General features: G+C 33.5%; 1 protein-coding gene across 1 annotated transcript in view; it reads right to left on the reverse strand.

Moving 5' to 3' along the window:
• LOC117104060 (protein timeless homolog) overlaps nucleotides 1-21,326 on the reverse strand; it is a 43,624-nt gene that overhangs the window by 4,506 nt on the left and 17,792 nt on the right. The window contains exons 15-26 of the mRNA XM_033244716.1: nucleotides 18,504-18,554; nucleotides 17,986-18,073; nucleotides 12,957-13,164; nucleotides 7,636-7,876; nucleotides 7,434-7,495; nucleotides 6,868-6,932; nucleotides 6,141-6,220; nucleotides 5,085-5,260; nucleotides 4,918-4,954; nucleotides 4,201-4,317; nucleotides 3,980-4,048; nucleotides 2,440-2,564 (exon numbers count right to left, since the gene is read on the reverse strand). Coding sequence (XP_033100607.1) covers nucleotides 2,440-2,564; nucleotides 3,980-4,048; nucleotides 4,201-4,317; nucleotides 4,918-4,954; nucleotides 5,085-5,260; nucleotides 6,141-6,220; nucleotides 6,868-6,932; nucleotides 7,434-7,495; nucleotides 7,636-7,876; nucleotides 12,957-13,164; nucleotides 17,986-18,073; nucleotides 18,504-18,554 — 1,319 coding nt within the window. The remainder of the gene's footprint in view (nucleotides 1-2,439; nucleotides 2,565-3,979; nucleotides 4,049-4,200; nucleotides 4,318-4,917; nucleotides 4,955-5,084; nucleotides 5,261-6,140; nucleotides 6,221-6,867; nucleotides 6,933-7,433; nucleotides 7,496-7,635; nucleotides 7,877-12,956; nucleotides 13,165-17,985; nucleotides 18,074-18,503; nucleotides 18,555-21,326) is intronic.

Here is a 21,326-nt window from a genome sequence, read left to right on the forward strand (position 1 = left end):
GTGTAACTCATGAGAATGTAAGAACTTAGAACTATGAGACTAAACACACAATGACACAGGAGTACGTAAAGTATTATCTATTTTTATTCATTATGTATGATGTACAAAATTTAAAAAAAAGTATAACGTAACAGCGTAACCCTTGAGAACTTTAGAATCATTAGCATAATCACACAATGACAAAGGACTGCAAAACGCTTCACTGTATTTATTAAGTAAGATATAGAAAATTTAAAAAGTAACGGACCCACTAGAGTGCAAGAAGCTTTTATTAAGATGTATAACATGTGTACATAAATATAGAGTTATATATTGTATAAGCAAGTTCAGAGGAAGGGAGGAGAAGTTCTCAGGATATTTGAGAAATAAATATGAATTTTTCATATTACAGTATTAAATTTTAATTTCTATTTAATGTGTCAACCAGAGTATACAACACGAATATACATCCATGCATATCATAACAATGCATCAAGTTTAAATTTCCCTATATTTCATCCTTTATTAAAATTAGAAAGTAAAATAAATACAATAATTTAAAAAAAGGAATATGAATATAAAAAATACTGTGAGAATAAAGTGTGTACTTATAAGTAAATACACATACAGGGAAGATGCAGACACATTGTCAAAAAGAAGACCACAGGAGTCAAAATACTAATATATTTTTAAAAAAAATTGTTACACAATTATTGTTTTGAAAAAGAATATCAAAGAATTGCAATTACAATCATAAAATAAGTTTTTTCGTTGAAATTTCTCAATAATTGTGCTGTAAGTTGACGCAAATTGACGTGTACTGACGCAATCCGACATAACTTAACACGATTTGACCTGAAATGACGCGATTTCATGCGAGTTGACGCAAGTAGACAGCTCATGGTATGATCGCGACGTGCTTCTACCCCGCTGTATCGCGGTGTGTTTTCCGACAACTAGTAGCCTACGAACGTAATAAAACGGTAATTTTCTTAAAATTGCAGAAGATATTTTTGTCGAACTTTTTATATTTGATTCAATACATATTACTTAACTATTGTAGGCCTAAATTTTTTATTATGAAAAGATCGGAACGGAATTCGTTTTCTAGACGTCTTTTGAGCTTCACCCCATGGCCTATAGGCTACATTATAACCTAAGAAGTGTCGCCAGCTGGCTGTGTGTTACCAATTTTTCGGGCTTAAAACGATGCCTAAATGGCCACAAGTGGGAAGTTGGAATCTCAGCACTCAAAAAATGTTAGTGAAAACTCTGGAACTCTGTATAGGTTGAAATTATTATGTGTAAATTGATTTACAGTTATCTCATAAAGACAAAATTCCATCCAGGCATTAAAAATACTGCCAATTTTACGGCAAATGTTGCAGTAAAGTCGGCCGGTGGCTATTCCAATATAGGCTACTTGTAACCAATGCATAGGCATTCACAGTGTTAATGCGATTCAGCGGACCTATTTTCTCAAAATTTCCTCCACAAATGAAAAAAAATACTGAAAAGTTTAAAGGAAGTGTAAAGAAAATATAATTATGCTTCAATAATAATAATTAATAATTTTATAATCAATATATCAATAAACTTAAGTAACTGCAGATTTTGGCAGTCCATTGACTAGACAGTTTAGCTAGCACATTATTACTGCTCATGTTTTTCTTTTTTATATTGTGTATATCTGTTAATAATTAACAGAAATTTGTAATTTTCTTAGAAATTTTCCTAACAATTGAAACTTTCCTTGAAATACTTCCCCTTTCCTTCCAGGTTGAATTTTTTACCTTGTACCTTTTTCCTTTACTATCCCTTTAATATCTATTTTCTTTTTAATATTGTTTCATCCTGTTTTCTTATTTAATTTTTGATAACTTAACTTTCTTTTAGTTTTTTCATTGTCATTTTCTTTCCACCATTTTACTTTTTTTCTTTCCGTCCTTTTCTTATTTCTAATTTATTATTACTGTATTATTATTTTTTTTGTTTCTTTTTTCAATTTTTAAAATCTCTTCTCTTTTTCTTTTGTGTCTTCTTTTTTGCATAATAATCCATGGGGACAGTGTGGGTGGGTGGGGGTTTGTTAGGAAATATAAAGGATAAAATATTGCACTGCGCTTATATCTTAGCAGATGTGAAAAGGATGGGGAAATATGTGCTACTAAAAAAATTACTTGTGCTACCAAATTTTTTTGTGGGGTGCCAGAAAATTCTGGCAGTGCTACCAAGAAAAAAGTTAATTTCAAGTCCTGTGAATGTAGATAAAACTTCAACTTAAAGCACATATTATAGTAAGTCCTGGTGGTAACTATCATCACAATATCACCATGATATGATCTAATCAGTATCATTATCAACATTTTTTTAAACCTTACAAGTTTGTCATTTATAGATACTTTTTTTTAATAACAATATATCGAGGTTAGTAAAGGAATGCAAATAGCAATTATTTACCTGATGGTTGGCAGGGGCCTTGATACCAAGTTTCTTAAGGAACTTCTGGAATGTGCGATTGGCAATGGCAGTATGGTGCTCCTGACTAATGGCGACTACTGGAATGGCTGCTTCATCGTCGTCATCTGAGAATAAAATGCAAGACAAAAACAAATTCACACAAGTATCTATGAAACAATGCCTCAAAATCAAGATTCTAACATCTACCCAAAAATAGATGGCAGATACTTAAATTGGAACCTTCATATTACAAACTATTTTATTAATTATATTTGAATCCCACACCAATTTACCGAATGGAATAAATCATGTCATGCTCTATAGACTACTTTACTTAGTATTCCAAAATAAACTGTTTGTTGTATTAATTTTCTTCTTAACAGAAAAATAAATCTTGAAGTCATTCATAGTATTGTATGCAATATGGACCATATGCATGTAAAATATCTCAACACACTTTACGAAAAAGTGAAAGTTTCAGGAAGTGTCTCCTGGTACACTGTTCCTACTTATTTCCAGAAGGACCCTGTCGTAAAGCTAAATGTAAGGGCATCTGTTATGACTAGCAAGGTCCTAGAGCATGATGTTGAATATATCAGCCTCCCTGTTTTACAGAATTAAGATCATTGGATATTGTTGTAACACCTCATTATTGTAGTCTAGTTGTATTTTAATAACAGACAACACTGGAAACAGGTTTTTTAATCATTCATGTGACATTCTTGCTGTGCTTAACACCAAAAAAATTGATCCAACCCAATGTGACCATGTATGAGTGACGCAATTTCTATTTTGGATGAATAAATATTAATTGCTTCAATTTTTGCATAGCAATGTAATAATATATTAAATGCTTGCGGTACACCAAATAAATAATTCTTAACACTCTGACTGCCGGGGAAAATATAGTATCGGCCACCGCCAGATTTTTAGAGAGTTTTAACACTTTCCCAAAGCTCCTTGAGAGTGCGTATGTGATCAGATTGACATGTAGTGAATACTACAAGAACTACAAACATTTTAGCTTTACAATGGTACCAAACACTTTATTCTAATCACAATCTGTGACCTTAACAGTAAAATGAAAATAGCTCACTTTTACAGATTTACGCAATTTTGTGCAACGAAGCTGAGATAATCGCGATTCCTTGAAAGTAAATCAATACCGCTCTATGATAATGTAAACAAACAAATAGTGAAATACTTGCGGTCCAGACTGAATATAGTGTTCAAATTGTTACTACATTTCAGTAATTACCTCATCTATCGGATTCCGTTAAAAAAACTGAAACATGGAGATCTCCGTGTTTGGTGGTCAAGCGTTGCGTTATAAAACACGAAGATCTCCGTGTTTGACAGGCAGAGTGGTAAAAGAACTTTTGTTTTTGTTGAGAATGACTCAACAATAACTATTCTTTTCAGAACTATCTACTGTATGTGGTGTACCGCAAGCATTTATTATATGAAATATTAATTACTTCGACTTTGACTTTTATTATCAAGGCCAAACTTGGATCAAACTAGAAAGACATAAGTTTACCTTCCTCATCCAAATCATCTGCTGTTGATCTCAGCACTTCTTGAATCCATTTCACTTGATTCGACAAACCTATTAGAAAAATGTTTAAAAACATCTCTTTAATATATTTATCTTTCAAATTCATTATTGTATTATTCCTAATAGTGCCTGTTTTGAAATATTTGTATATTTATTGATATAAATTCCCCAAAGTTCATAGCTACTTATTGTTTACAACATACCTTCTCTTTGTACCTTGATGAGTAATGTCTCTGTAGTCCTGACATCTCCATCACTATCTGATCCTGAACTTGAGGTTGCTGAAGCTTCTGGTTCCTCAAAGTCAGATGGCAAACCTTCTACATTTCAAAACAGTACAAATTATAGAATTAAAATAATAAGTATATGGGAGTTTGAAGAATACATGTAAGGAAGGAAAGGATAAAGGGTAAGAAAAAAATGGGAGAGGAGAGGAATGGAATCAAATCAAATCAAATCAAATGTACTTTCATTTCCATACAATTAAAGTAATACAATAATCCAGTAAGAAATGCTAAAGTTAAAACAAATATATTGTATGGAAGGAGGCTACAACAAGTTCTGTCTGCACAAAGAACTCACAGAGCTTTAAGAGAATAAAGACAGGGAAAGAGATATGAAGTGGTAGCAAGAATGATGTGGGGAGAGAAATTACCACCTTGGTTAGAAGTTAAAGAAGATAAGTAAGAAGGAGAAACAAAGGAGATAGGAACAATCTTATTTATACGGACCTATCTTGATAGTATGAAGTTGTTTTTTTTTTTTAATTCAATGAAGCTATTATAAAATGGAGATGGAGGCAAGGAGATGGAGGCAAGGATGACATGACTATAATATTAGGAGATGTAGATACAGTATGTAGATAACCGTGATTAAAAGGAGGAAGTTAAATGAAAGTCAGAAAAGTAGAAAGCACTTACCTTGGAATTCTATAGTTCCATTCTCAATTACATCATCCTATAAAAAAAAATCACAAAATACATAAATTTGTATAAATCACCAACAAATAACCTAACCAATCTGTTACAATGTTAAAGGGTGTAATAAATGGTATATAATATAATTATATAATCAATTTAATGCAAACCTCATTGTCACTGAATTTTTTCCTCCTACTTTTTCTACCTTCGTTTCCAGGTTTCTTCTGTCTTTTCTTGTACAGCTCCTTCCTTTCGTTTACTAGTTCCATACTCAGTAATTTCTCAATAACTTTGTTCTTTGACCGTTTCACAGTCATGTTCTCCATGATACTTCCAACAACATCTAATATTCAAAGCCAACAACAATTTGTTATTTTGATTTTTGATAACAGATATGGTGCATTAAATGAGTGGAAACTACCTACCAATAAAAAGAAATTTGGAAGGAGATGTTTAAGCAACATCGACCAGATGATGATGGTATAGTGTTGGTGGTGATAATAATAGTGATGGTATTACAGTAATAATAATGTTTGTTGAGATGATAATGATAATATATTGGGAATGACATCAATCTCGCCAGTTGGATGGTCGAGCGGTCGAGCGGTCAAGGCACAGGTGCACAACCTAGAACCATAATATCGACACGCCCGCCTATGGTTCTGGTGGTGGAACAAGTCTACTCGGATAAGGACTATAAGCCGTAGGCCCAGTGTAGACAATTAGTGGAGAATCAAGTTGCTGCAATAGCTCGTTCACACGTCAAGTACTTTTAGACCGTTTCAGTGCAAAGCACTATATATCAAACTACATTACATTAAAATACATTACCATAAATGATGATGGTGTTAAGAATAATAATGGTAAACGACGATTATGATTCAAGCCTGGTTCTCACAAGAGCCCTAGTATTCAGATTGGGATCTAACCGTTTAAAGTGCTAACCATTAGCACCTGTGTGAGAACGTCCGATTGGTTAGCGCTAACTGTTTGTGGTATCCGGATACCGCTAATGGTTAGCAAGCGCTATCGGTTAGCAAGTTGAGGGCCTTTCTATCATCAACTAATCACATGTACACATTTACAATTTCCTGTTTCTTATTGGCCAGTGATTTGATCATATTCTTGGTATCCGGATCTTCTTGTATAGATGCATGGCAGCTTACGTTAGCTGCCGTGTGAAAACATAGACAAAGATGATGACAGTAAAAAATAAATCATACCATTAGATTCTTTGAACTGTTCAAAGAGGGCCTGTAATTCCAACTCATGTTCCTCCCTCCACAATTTTGTTTGCTGCCCTCTGTAAAATAAATAAAAATTAAATGATAATTCTTCATTCAATTGAATGGTATACAATAATTAATGTTTATGAATGTAATGTGAGTCAATCTTTCAATGAATGAAACAAAAAATGCATGGATGCAACTAAATTTTTATGACTGATGATGGAAATAACCATATAATGGTGTAATGTCACATGAAAAGTATCTATTTAGGTGTGTTATAATACATTGACTACAGATTAAAGACTTTATCTTGAAGCATTGAGGTAGTGGTAATGCTTCCACCAATAGACTGGTCACTGCATGAGTCCTTCAGTAGGGGAATATCAGTATTCCTGCTCAGTACGAGAGGAACCGCAAATTCACACTGTTGGCATGCGCTTGATTGAGAAGACACTGGTGCGATGCTACTATCAGAGGGATTATGGCTAAATGCTAAGTCGAAATCCTGTCTGGTGGTTAATTTTACCCTACTGATAAAAGGTTGCGGTTACAGGATTAATGTAACATGTGTCTCTTCACCCAAGATTATAATTGGATATTCACTTTGTGTAGAGCCAACACACTGCCCCTCATGTACAAGTACCACTGTTTTAAAACTGTAAATCCAAACACAGAGCTATTGGTATCTTACATAATCAATAATATATTTTTCTCAACTTACACTTTCTTCTTCTTTAAATCTTTGCTACTTGAAATAATATCCAACTTTACAAGCTGAGCAACAATCTGAATTAAAATGAATAAAGTATATTTCACTTACTGAACACTCTTCTATGGCCCAAGAGAACAAACTGGATTAATTAACAGAAATACTTGTTAAAAGAAAAAAGGTAACATGACAACAAAAAATTATAAGGATAAGTAATATATGACATCAAAATAGCCTTATGAAAAACAATTTGATGATACAAGTTAATATATAACATGAACAAAACCACTTTTCTTTAACATTTTAAATACTCCCTATGAAGTGTTTCAAAGAATATGGCTGAAATGATATATTGCTATGTGCTTGAGTCTGACCCAAAAATATAAAATGACATCAGACATTACTTTTGCTGACCAACTTTCAAGCCCTATCCAGACTATCAAATTTCATTTGACAAAAACATGTGACATGACTAAATATGGTCATGATGACATCACATAATGACCATATATAGGACCATATATAGGCACATTACGACTATATATGGGTGTTTCATATTATATTCATAATATTTATACCTGTCTCCTTGTACGATTCTGATTGATGATGTACTTCATAATTTGATCTACTGCATCAAGATCTGAAATGACACAAAATTAAAATTGTAAACTTTCTTGCAGGTAATTTTATATTAAGAGGAAAGAAAAAAATCTGTGTTGCCACAGCCAGGCCCAAAATCTGGTAACAAAACTATTTTTTATGGTCTCATACTACACTTACCTGGGTCATCTTCATCTTTGTACTGGTCATACAGCATTCTCAGCTCTTCCTCCTCTTCCTCCTTCCATTCACTTGTCTTCTGTCTGTTGCTATTTTCTGCGGCTAGACTTCCATAGCCTTCCGTAAGCTCATATGCCTCTTTGACATCCTTCCAGAAAAGGATTTCTACAAACAATTTTTTGTTTGTCTCCAAACATTCAAAGAATTTTCTCATGATGAACTTTGCAAATTTAACTATTTCCTAAAGTCAAAAAAAAAAAAAAAAAAAATAGTGAGGTTTTGCTGTCCTGTTTTAGCATCCCCAAGAACCAAATTCATGGTGCAGCTCAGTCTGTTGCTATGGTCGTGGCATGCGCTGGGGCCATGGTGACACAACCAAGGGCGTCGATCCATGGTTAAAAGTGGGGGGGAACAAAATGAAAAACAAAGCCTTGGGTCGTAGGCCCAAGCCTTGGTCTGGGACCAGGGGGTGAAGCACCCGAAAGCTCTCGCGCCTATAGCCTTTTAATTGATTTTAAGCAATGCAATTAACATTTATTTCCATATGAAATTTTCAAAATATCCAGTGGCGGATCCAGTAATTTGAAACAGAGCTGAGCCCAGAGAGGGACTTTTGCAGATGGAGAGTGTAGACCACCTCAGCCCCACCATGGTTTGGAGCTGAGGTAAGAAAATTTATGATTATGGCACCTCTAGTTGGTCGGAAATGGCACTCTCAGACTTAATTTGAATATAATTTTCATTTTTCTCCACTTTTAAAATTCGAAAAAAAAAAACTTAGGGATGGTGGGACAACTGGGCCCCTTGAATCTGCCACTGATATACTCATTATAAAAGTTTTTAAAATTATCCTTTTAGTCATAATTATGCCCGCTTATATATTTCGTGCAAAAACATTCATAAAAATAATGATTTATTATACTGTATCTACTGATTAGTTTTTGCTTTTCTCCTCATTTTGAATTTCACTTTTGTGTAAGAATATTATTATTTTTATTATTACTCACAATGGTGTAGTAATAATAAAAATAATATTATTATTTTTATTATTACTACACCATTGTGAGTGGAAATAATACCGTCTAATTTACGCTCAAACAAGACTAGGGAGATAGGGAGCGCACATAACGAATGTTTTCCTACAAAATCAGTAAATGCAGTGCATAGCGAGCAGCGAGCAGAAATGTGTGTCGAATTTGTGTTAATTATAACCTTTTCAAACGCCTCAAATTCAGTTAAAATACTAATAATTAGTATTTTTTACTATTGAAAAGCGTTTCATGACGTATGTATATAACTAGGAAATGAAATTTTGTACCTCATTTTACTTTTACTGTTGATTCCATTTCTCTTAAAGTTGTTAATTCATATAAATATCTTGGTATTAGTTTTTCAAATTACTCAACATGGTCTACCCATGTTAACAGTGTATCCTTGAAGTCTCTGAAAATGTTAGGATTTATTAAACGGTTTGTTGGTTTCAGTGATGCTACAATATTACAGTACTTAAACTTTTTAATGCATTTTGCCGTCCTATTATTGAATATGGTGCCCCTGTGTGGGATCCATACAAAAAACAGCATCAAATAGCTATTAATAAGCCTTTAAGATGTATCACTAAGTTATGTATTGAAGGTGACTTTGCTAACAGGCTTAAAAACCCTTAATATACCCGATATGGTTCAAAGAATGAAATTTCATTGCATAATTTTTGTTGTAAAATGTTTGCATAGTCTAAACGATCTTGATGTATTAGATTACCTTGTCATAAATGACCGATATCCTGAAACACTCACCTTTAAATGTTGTTTATGCTAGAACTAATGCTTATAAATATTTCCTGTTTGTGAACTTCCCGCGAATTTGGGATCATATTCCTCATGATGTTCGTAATAAAGCCTTGTTCCACTTTGAAGGATTTAGAAGGGAGCTCAAAAAAGTGATCAATTATATTGAATTTTAATACTTTTTTAAATACTTTTTTAAGTACTCTTAGTTGGGAAAGCCACTTGACAGTGTAATTCTTTGAATTGATCCCACTTATGGCTACCCTCAGGTGCTGATTGTACTGTTGTTTTATGTATATTTTTGTGTTTTTTCACCTGGAAATTGAATAAAATAAAATAAAAAAATAAAAAAAACCATTAGTTAGCATTTTGATTTCACAAACATAAATGTGATTTACTTAATTTATCATTATCAGTTGCAGCTCCAGGAGGAAAGCAAAATAAAGGGAGAAAAGGTAGGGACTTGCACAATTTGGGAGAGGATCACCTCAGCCCCACCATGGTTGGGGCTGAGTAAAGAAAATTTATGATTATGACACCTCTAGATTGCCGGAAATGGCACTCTCAGACCTAAATTCTAATTATAATTTTCCATTTAAAAAAAAAATTTAGGGTCAGCTCGGCCCCACTTTATTCCGCCACTGATTATTATGAAGTCATTGCGAGATTGCGTCAACATAACACTGAAGTAAAATTTTGGTATCACTAATCAAAATAGATGGACGTGTCAAAGGCTGTAAAATTATTATTCAATAATTGCTATATAAAATTCAATTGACTAACTATATTTTTTTTGAAATTAGGAAACACAGTAATCCTACGTATGTACATAATATTAAACACTATACGTACAGGTATACAAAAGGAATAAATCGTTTACAGTAGAAATTGTGCACTTTTGAGTTTGTAAAAATATTGGCCTAATAAGCAACACGCTTCCAATTTTAACAACGTTCAGTACCCATAAAATCGATCTAGTGGTTTCTGAGATATTGGTTATGAAATGTATACACAATTGCATTTTTACTCGGCTTTGGTCCCCAAAATACGTACTGCACTTGGAAAACTGAACAGACAAAATTCATGAGTCATGCGTGATTGTTATTCTTTACATTCGCTTTTAAAAGTGGGGTTTTAATTATAGAAGATAGGTGAAAAGTGGGGGGAACAATCGATATGATGTCCCCCCTTAATTTGAAAAGTTGAGGAACATGTCCCCCCTGTCCCCAACCGATCGACGCCCATGGCTTTCCCAACTAAGAGTACTTAAAAAAGTATTAAAATTCAATATAATTGATCACTTTTTTGAGCTCCCTTCTAAATCCTTCGAAGTGGAACAAGGCTTTATTACGAACATCACGAGGAATATGATCCCAAATTTGCAGAAAGTTCAAAAACAGGAAATATTTATAAGCATTAGTTCTAGCATAAACAACATTTAAAGGTGAGTGTTTCAGGATATCGGTCATTTATGACAAGGTAATCTAATACATCAAGATCGTTTAGACTATGCAAACATTTTATAACAAAAATTATGCAATGAAATTTCATTCTTTGAACCATATCGGGTATATTAAGGGTTTTAAGCCTGTTAGCAAAGTCACCTTCAATACATAACTTAGTGATACGTCTTAAAGGCTTATTAATAGCTATCTGATGCTGTTTTTTGTATGGATCCCACACAGGGGCACTATATTCAATAATAAGATGGCAAAATGCATTAAAAAGTAATATTGTAGCATCATTGAAACCAACAACCGTTTAATAAATCCTAACATAAATCCTAATAATGTAATTTGTGCTGGGCTAGTCTCTAGTCATACCGTACCATTAAATCAGCTGTTGTGTCCATGGGCATTGATCGGTTGGGGACAGGGGGGACATGTTCCCCAACTTTTCAAATTAAGGGGGGACATCATATCGATTGTTCCCCCCACTTTTCACCTAGAGACTAGCCCAGCACAAATTACATTATGTGAAAATTTGGGTAGAATTTTAGTGAATTAGCAATCAGTATGAGTATTGACAATTTGCTCAAAGTAGTAATATTTTAAATCACTTGATTACAGTATACACCATTTTCACAAAACTGGAAATGAAAATTTCCGAGAAACTGGCAACTACCACTGGGGGACTTCCAGAGGCCTGGCATTTCACTCTACGTACAGTAGTTAACATCATGGATTATTTAAATGATAAAACTAAATCACTAAAGAGCACAAAATTTTAAAACGGAAAGACAACAAAATGTTGATATTAAAAACAAGTCTAATATCCGATTCACACGTGAAGTTAAATTTAACAAAAAGTAACAAATTGTAACCGAGCGATCTCCCGAGTTATTCCTACCGAGATAAAAAGCATTCACACGCGTCTGTAAGGTAATGCCAAGGTCGTGTAAAATTTACTTAGTGTTTATTCAATGAATCATTTTTCCCCTACTGCGATATAGGTCTAGCCTAGGCCTAGTTGAGAACCCCTGTCACAGATGGACTGTTGAACTGACCATCACTGTAAACATTTGAAGCAATCAATGCCCTTAACAACTGCTGTAAACTACTACTACTACTAAACTAGGCATAGCTTCCAACGTTTCTGTGGACTCTTAACAATACTAGTAATAGTACTAACACCATCCCGACGTTCATTTTATGTATATCTTCTTCTTCTACCATTACTAATTAACATCAATAACAAGGGTAATGCATTCATCATTGAGAAAAACTAGGCCTATCTTTTTCTAGTGGATCAGAATAGTCTGCAGAAGGAAAAAAAATTCAAAGAACCCCGTGAAACACAGTAGATTGTTGTTGTGTTGAAATCCCTGCGCATGCGCAGATCCATCCATGCTACCTCTCGGGAGCTTTACCAGCCTCAGCGAGGCTGGTAAAGATTACCGAGACATTCCGAGATTTTACAAGGATATTACACGGAGGTACTTTCACACGTGTCGTAAAATGTTACTTTTGGTTACATTTTGTTACATTTGGTAAGATTTTTGTACGTGTGAATCGGGGATTAGACTTCAAAAGTCATTTCAATGTTTACCTACAGTAATTAGCAAAAGATTGTGTCTGTGGTCTGCTGCTGGTAGGCCTAGCGGTGCTATCCGCTACGCAGTGCTCTATTTGTAATATTTGTTGTAGACAATGGTGGCGCTGTTTCAAAACAGACCCAATAAAATGGTGTATAGATTATAAGCAGACGACATTGAAATGTAGCAAATACATTCAATTTCTGGATTTCTGTTTATCGCTCTCGATCCAGCAGATGAATCTTGGGTTAAGAGTATGTGTGATAAACTAAAACTAAGCCTAAACAGGGTGACGCCATACACAAAAATATGCACTTTTCTTGGAGGTTTGTTGCCCAATAACATTTTGCGAAAGCTCTCTAATATGATCACCAGTATCATCGCCAGGAAAATGTCTTACTACTGATGACTTGTGGGTAAGAATGAAGTTCTCATTCACATAATAATTCAAACTTTATTATTTCAACCTGTTAATCAAGTTCCATTAAGCTGCCACTTACCTTGTATTCTGGTAGCTTTGACACCGAGTCATTCAACAGCTTCTGGAACACGCGGAACAAAGACAACTGAAAGAGGAGAGGCTCCATATGAAGGTCGACAGCCACCCGATGCAACAGCTTTATGATGCAGTGGTTGGTGTGCACTGTGTTTTTGTCAAAGGACTTCAGGAGGTGGACATACGATTCCATGACCTTGCAATGTGCAAATCTGAAAGAGAAGTGAAATTATTATTTTTAACCCTTAATAATGTATAACTTTGTACCACGGCTATCCCACAGTTGACCTATGGGCCTATAGGTATAAGCCCTGTCCAGGCTATAAGGTTTTGTTTGGACAAAAAAAAAGTGACATGCCTAAATATGGTCATGATCACATGATTATATACAGGCATACAACATTTTTTTGTCCAATTTCACGTTGGCACGATTTCATTTTGGTAGGTTACAAATTTTAATCAGACTATCAACTAATTATTCTTATTGGCGGACACCTGATTTGTATCCTGATTCTATGACAGTAGTTGAAGCTGTCCTAAAACATAAAATTATTAAATGTACAGGTAGTCCAAAAAAGTTTATAAGATAAATATTTGATTGCATATTGTTAGAAGAAATGCTAAGCTCTAAAAAAAAAAAACTTTACATTTCATCATAGGGGATGGTTAGGAATAAACCTAAAGCGACTTTCCTTTAACCAAGGGCTCCCCATCATGATTATATTGTAAGCTTTGCATGTTTTTCTTGTATTATGAAGTAATAGAATAACTTTGTATTATTAAGAATTGTAATGATTTATGTCATTTAACCTTCAACTTGAGTTACTTTGACCCAAGTCTTGAGAAGGAAATTGTGATTGAAATTTCATTTAAACAACAGATGTGTATGACTAAAGTTCAGTTTGATGTGATCTATAGGTACCAGTAGGTATAGTAGTATAAATTGTATTAAGAAGTAGTTAAGTGTTTAGTTAAGGTAATTAAGGTAGTTAAGGATGTATGAATTTGTAAACTTTTAAAATTATATCTATATTCAGTTAACATTTCATATGCATTTATTATGTTTACACAATTATACTTTATTATATAATTATCAATTACGAAAGATGATCAGATAATAGAAATTTGCAGTGTTATCTCATTGTGTAACTGTATATTTAAAATTGCTTGTCTCATACTGTATTAATTGTTTCAACTTAATGTTAAGAAAAACAATTCCTTCACTTAATTGTAGAGTTTAAGTTTTGATTGATTTTTTAGATAAGTATGTACATCATATATTTAATTTCTTAATTTCATAATAATTAGAACTGTTTCTTTGATTTCACTACGTTCCATCAAATTCGGAAAAAGGGGATGTCATGTATAAATTCCAAGGAAACCCACATTGGTACCAACAGGTACATTCCAGTCCTACCTTATTATTATTTATTTTATTTATTATTTTTATTTATTTATTTAGGCACACAATACTTGTGCCAAGGATTGTCAATAGCGAAAATATCACTGTCCTACTTGTAGGTGACAATCCCTTACACAAGACAGACATACACACACGATGCTTTACACAAACTAAATCTCAATATGAGATTTAGGGAGTGGAGTTGTTTTGGTCGTGAGAAAAAGTCCTGCAACTGGCAGGAATTGAACCCAGGACCCTGGGATTGGAAGGCAAGCATCTTAACCACCAAGCTATTCAACTCCACTGTACGACCGTCGTACGACGCAGCGAGTGTCCGGCTAAAAACATCACCAAAAGCGCATCAAATGCGGATCTTCGCGCGCGTTTAACCCTCTACGCTGTTTTTATAGTAAATATTGGTCACTTTAGTGAGGCCTACAGTCTTTAAAAACTGTCAGGACTTATTTTTGTTCTACATCAGAAAAAAAATTTGATTATCGCTTTATATTTTTTTTAAATTTTTTTGCATTCTAACAATCCGTCAAACTAGTGTTTGATATTTATTTTATTATATATATAATTTCTGTGCCTACAGCATTTGTCATCTGGAAAATAAATGAATTTAATTTTTTAAAAATATGTATATTGCTCCACAAAAGAGTTCATTAAACAATTCTAATTAGGTCATGACACGAATTCACATAACCCTCTTTAGATTCATTACTGCTAATTAGTTACTTTTTAAATGAAACCTTATATTGGCAAATTGAAGATTTTTTTCTAAATGTAATGATGGATAAAAATGTAAAAGAATTTATTTTTTCTTCCGGATGATAATTATACCACCTAGCCCTAATGCCAAAAACGTTCCAGTTCCCATTACAGTAGATTCATGGGCAATAAACACAATGGGCAATCTTTTCTATTTGTGATGAGTATTTCAGTCACGCACAAACAATTCAATATCGTACAATGTATCCATTTGACTCCTTGGTGTCAAAAGCAAAAAGATGTGTATAAGAGACAGATTACTGTACTGGCGTATGACATTATTAGAACTAAAATAGTGTGTAAAAGAAACAGGTTCAGAATGCATGGATGTTCGACCAGGTTCGATTACAATATTTAATTTACATGTTTTACACTGAGATGATAATAGATCCGTAATGTAAAAATAATTTTAGAACAAAAGAACTATTAAAACGAGATCTTCAATATGAAACCACATCAGCTGATGTTTCTAACTTACAAAAGTTGAAAGAAGTTATGTCAAAAGATGACAAAAATGATAAACCAAAAGAAAACATTGTATGTTGTTTTATGGATGAAAAGCGAAACAAAATAAATGAAACTAACTTTGTTAATGAGTGCATGTAGACTTATGTTACGACAGATAAAATCGAATTAGATAATCACATACGTTTGTGTGTAGTTAATGATGGTATAGCATCATCATCCTCTGAGTTAACAAAAGACCAGAAAAATGATGTCATTAAATTGTTGAAAAATGTACCATGTAACACCATTGAATTAATTCGAGCACGATTTCATGTTGGTAGGTTACAAATTTTAATCAGACTATCAACTAATTATTCTTATTGGTGGACACCTGATTTGTATCCTGATTCTATGACAGTAGTTGAAGCTGTCCTAAAACATAAAATTATTAAATGTACAGGTAGTCCGAAAAAGTTTATAAAGAAGATTTATAAGTAAATATTTAATTGCATATTGTTAGAAGAAAAGCTAAGCTCTAAAAAAAAACAACTTTACAATTCATCATAGGGTATGGTTAGGAATATAAACATAAAGCGACTTTCCTTTAACCAAGGGCTCCCCATCATGATTATATTGTAAGCTTTGCATGTTTTTCTTGTATTATGATGTAATAGAATAACTTTGTATTATTATTATTACTACTATATTGTAAGTATAGTAAGAAGAATTGTAATGATTTATGTCATTTAACCTTCAACTTGAGTTACTTTGACCAAGTCTTGAGAAGGGAATTGTGATTGAAATTTCATTTAAACAACAGATGTGTATGACTAAAGTTCAGTTTGATGTGATATATAGGTACCAGTAGGTATAGTAGTATAAATTGTATTAAGAAGTAGTTAAGTGTTTAGTTACGGTAATTAGGGTAATTAAGGTAGTTAAGGTAGTTAAGGATGTGTGAATTTGTAAACTTTTAAAATTATATCTATATTCAGTTAGCATTTCATATGCATTTATTATGTTTACACAATTATACTTTATTATATAATTATCAATTACAAAAGATGATCAGATAATAGAAATTTGCAGTGTTATCTCATTGTGTAACTGTATATTTAAAATTACTTGTCTCATATGGTATTAATTGTTTCAACTTAATTTTAAGAAAAACAATTCCTTCACTTAATTGTAGAGTTTAAGTTTTGATTGATTTTTTAGATAAGTATGTATATCAATTATCATATATTTAATTTCTTAATTTCATAATAATTAGAACAGTTTCTTTGATTTCACTACGTTCCATCAAATTCGGAAAAAGGGGATGTCATATATAAATTCCAAGGAAACCCACATTGGCACCAACAGGTCCTACCTTATGGTCAACTTCAGGAAGTAACTAAGGTTATTCACCCAGGTAGTTGATGAGTCTTAAACAGGTAGTTGATGAGTCAATGATGTGTCATTAACCATCTTCTTGGAATCTATATAGCTCCTCCCCTTTGGTCCAATATATATATCAGACTGAAATGATTAGAGAGGACACGTAGAGGACACAGAGAAGGAGACAGAGAAAAACCATAGAGATAGAGATAGAAAGATAGAGAGTAAACGTTTTATGTTTACATTAAAGAGTTCAGCACATTTTTTATATTTGATTGGTTGTGATATACAATAAAACATAACAAGGAACTGCGTAATGTCTACTGAGTATAATTCGAGTTCTAACCTCTCTTGCGAGTCAACATAGACCACAACATGACAATATGTATGTTTACTGACTTTACAATTCCAACAACCTGGGTTAAAAGTTGATAAAAGCATTACACAACCTCCTTCCTTAGGCTCTATTTAATGAGACATACATGGCAGGGCTTACTGTGTTATTTTACAGTTCTAACCTGTAATTACCTCCGCCAAAGGGGGTTATGTATTCATCGCTGTCTGTCTGTTGGCAAAATTAATAGATTATCATAAAGTTTAGAGGAATGGTACACAATTGAAGAAAGAGACTATTTAATTTTTGGAAGAAAAGGACAAAGGACAAGGTCGAGGTAAAGAAATGAATTTTTTATCCTCCAGCATAAAAGAAAATAATGGAATCACCGCTCGTATGCAAGCACAGGCCGGAGGTATGGCGCAGCACTAAAGAAAATGATGTGCCTGAAAAATACTACAGGCAATTCCATTATTCTCTTGTATATTTACTAAGCTACGGATTCCGGACAGAGTGCCCATCCTACACAGCCTGCATATTGTTCATATTCAGGTACAGGGCAGAGGTAGCATCTATGGAGTGCTGTAGTTGTTGGATGTGCTTGCAGACATTTAAACTGCTAAACAAACCAGAAGAACCTCACATAATTGACAATGACATAATACAACAAATTGAAAATTAGACAGGAAAATACAATACCTATTCACATATTGCTGGAAGTTAAAATTTTCTTCTCCATGTTCTGATATCATCATTTCTTCTTCATCCTCCTCCTCATCCTCCTCTTCTAAAAGATAACAAAGGAACAAGTATAACAAAACGAAAATCTTTAATATTAGTGGTGGCATCAGCAGGGAACTTACCCCTTCCTCTCAGATCATGAGCATGTATAAATGGTGATGATACAAGAGTCTTGAAATTGGGGCGAGGGTGGAGTGGAGGGGCTCAATGATTAAGTAAGTAATTAGGTAATTCTTAACTATTTGAGCATTTTTTGGCTTCGTACACACAGCCATTTTAGGCTAAAATGTTACAGTGGCATCCATATTACTGTATCTCTCACCCTGAACCCCACCAGGGCTTTACTTATCACCGCCGATTGGGGGAGGGGGTGTTTGACACAGCCAAGTTCAGGCCATGTTTGTCCCACACCACTAAAGCTGAGTCAAGCAGTTCCACACATTTTGTCATTGTAATCATAACAAATGAATGTATACCTTCTTCATTGATACTCCTATCCTGTTCTGCTCCATTACTTGAATTATCCACTTGAAAAATAAAAACAAAATGGTGTTATTCCCCACAATAGTTAAAGAATGTATTTTGGGCTGGAGATTACATTCTCAGATTTACATAATAAATCCTAATGGATAATACAGTATATATTATCAGGTCTTGTGCAATGCAGCGTAGTTTTTAACTAAAAAAATACTGATGAAAGTAGTATACCAGGAAACTGCAGATTTGGCAATGAAAACAGGCAGTGACGTCATTAATTTGACTAATGTTTTAAAAGTCCACCGACTTTGCAAAGCAGGCCTATTCCCTAGGTTGACACTGTGAAATCAACATTCTTGAAACTTTCAAACAAAACGTGAATTACGGTCTAGACCTACAACTTGAACCAAGGATGGCTAGAAGAGATGGAGGCAAAGAACAAGACAATGAGTGGCGAAAACACAGTAAAGAATGGTGCAAATGTCACCGATGTGAAAAAATGCCTACAGCCCACGAATGCCTGTGTTGCCAGGAAATTGATAAGAGTAACAGGGTGAAGATAGACAAACTCAGATGTATTCTTGAACATTCTGATTTTGAATCTGTATGTTTAAATCAAGCAGTACTAAGGACTGCACTTACTGCTCGCAATGATATTCGGAGAGGCCTAGACATTGACAATGAAACTTTCTGTCTAGCAGCATACAGACAGTTCTCATATTGGGTACTTGGGCGTCTAGGAAAAGGAGAAAGACAGGCTAATCCTGCCTGTGTAGTACGAAGAATTCGTGAAGAATTTCCGAGCAGCGATGGGAAATACACTGGCTTCAAAAAAGCGGATCTTTAACAGCATGCTGTAAATGCAAAAGTATGTAAATAGTATAGAATCGCCACTTATATGTCGTCCTATAAAGTTAGCATGTTAATGATAGGAACTGTAATAATAAGAAAGTAAAACTCCACTTACTGTGGTTGTAATGTAGTTTGATCCTACCAAAGAATACAGAATAAAAAGTACCTTCAATACTCTTTGGTCCTACGGTCACTTGAGTAATAATACAATTTATTATTACATTGTTGTAATAATACAATGTATATTACATTGTTGTGCTTTGTTTTGTGAATGTTGTTTATTTCAGCTTAGCTTGTTAGTTTGATGCAATTCAGTGCAGTATTGCAATGTCAAATGTTATTGTTTTAATAATAACCAGAATGAAATGGAATGAAACAATACGTCTAATATAGTTGGGTGCCTAATATACAAGTGACCATGTTCTCTGTCTCTGAGTTTGAACTATGTACGTACTAGTTAGTCATTCCACCCTACATGCTGATGGCAATTGTAGACATCCATCAGTGTGAAAATTAGTGCGTACTCAACGATGCAACAGGTGTGTAATAATGCTGATACAAAAGGATTGTTTTTAAACATATAACTTGTCTTCTACTTCTTTATTTATTGTTTATTTATTGTATTTAGGCCTAGTACATATTTATAAAGGTCAGCTCCGTGTGTGCTATGCCATCAGACAAAGAAAACAAAGTTGATAATCCCTTAAAAATAGCTGTGGTATTCACTATGCTTTTTTCTCAACCTCATATTATTTTCAAAACAACAACATATTTACAAAAAAATTGTATAAAAAAAACAGGCACAAATTTTACTTGCAATAAAGTGTTGACCTGCATGATTACTCTCAGTTCAATAAAAAGTAGGCTTCAATGTGGGCAAAGTGTGGCCTAAGGGTAGCACCAATAAAGTTGCTACATATTTCATCAAACATTATTATTATTGTTATTATTATTATTATTATTATTATTATTATTATTGTATATTTATGTAGCGCATGTCTAAAATTCTATGCGCTTAACAATTCCAAATCATTATTTATTTTATCACTTAATTGTTAATTAATAAAAAGTTTATAATTCAAAGAATTGTGAAATTACAATATTTTATGGTAAACAACGCAAAGTCTCAAAGGGTCAACCATCCGTCACTGCCCCTGCTTAATCCCAGAACTCTACCTAGGTGGCGTGAACAAAGGAGCAGCTTACACATTTGCCCTGAATGGGTGCTCTGGGACAGCGACCAAGATAGTGGCCCCTAGAGGCAGAGCAGTCACATTTGCAATCAAAAGAGAGAGAAAATAAAAACAAAATGGTGTTATTCCCCACAATAATTAAAGAATGTATTTTGGGAGACTACATTCTCAGATTTACATAATAAATCCTAATGGATAATACAGTATATATTATCAGGTCTTGTGCAAAAAGTAAAAAGTAAAAGTAGTTTACCAGGAAACTGCAGGTTTGATAACAAAAACAGGAGGTGATGTCATTAATTTGATAATTTGTTTGTTTCAGCTTAGCTTGTTAGTTTGACGCAATTCAGTGCAGTATTGAAATGTCAAATGTTATTGTTTTAGTAATAAACCAGAATGAAATGGAATGAAACAATACGTCTAATATAGTTTGCAACACCTATAGCAACGATACAATAGGTGTGTAATAACGCTGATACAACAGGATTGTTTTTAAACACATAACTTGTCTTCTACTTCTTTATTTATTGTTTATTATTTATATATTGTATTTAGGCCTAGTACTTATTTATATTTCATTTCATTTTTCATTTCATTTATTTTGCCTTTTTTTTTTTTTTTTTTTTTTTTATCATAACAATACAGTAAAATATTCAGAAAATTCGAAAAGGTAATCCATGTTTCCTCCAAGAGCCGGCAGGATTACCAAAAAGTAAAATTAATTACTGTCTGAGTGGCTCTCCAAGCAATGGGGGAAACATGGACTAGCAGTATAAA

This window comes from Anneissia japonica, unplaced genomic scaffold, assembly GCF_011630105.1.
Source record: "Anneissia japonica isolate Jap-2015-1 unplaced genomic scaffold, ASM1163010v1 scaffold287778_len1315358_cov176, whole genome shotgun sequence".
NCBI lineage: Eukaryota > Metazoa > Echinodermata > Crinoidea > Comatulida > Comatulidae > Anneissia > Anneissia japonica.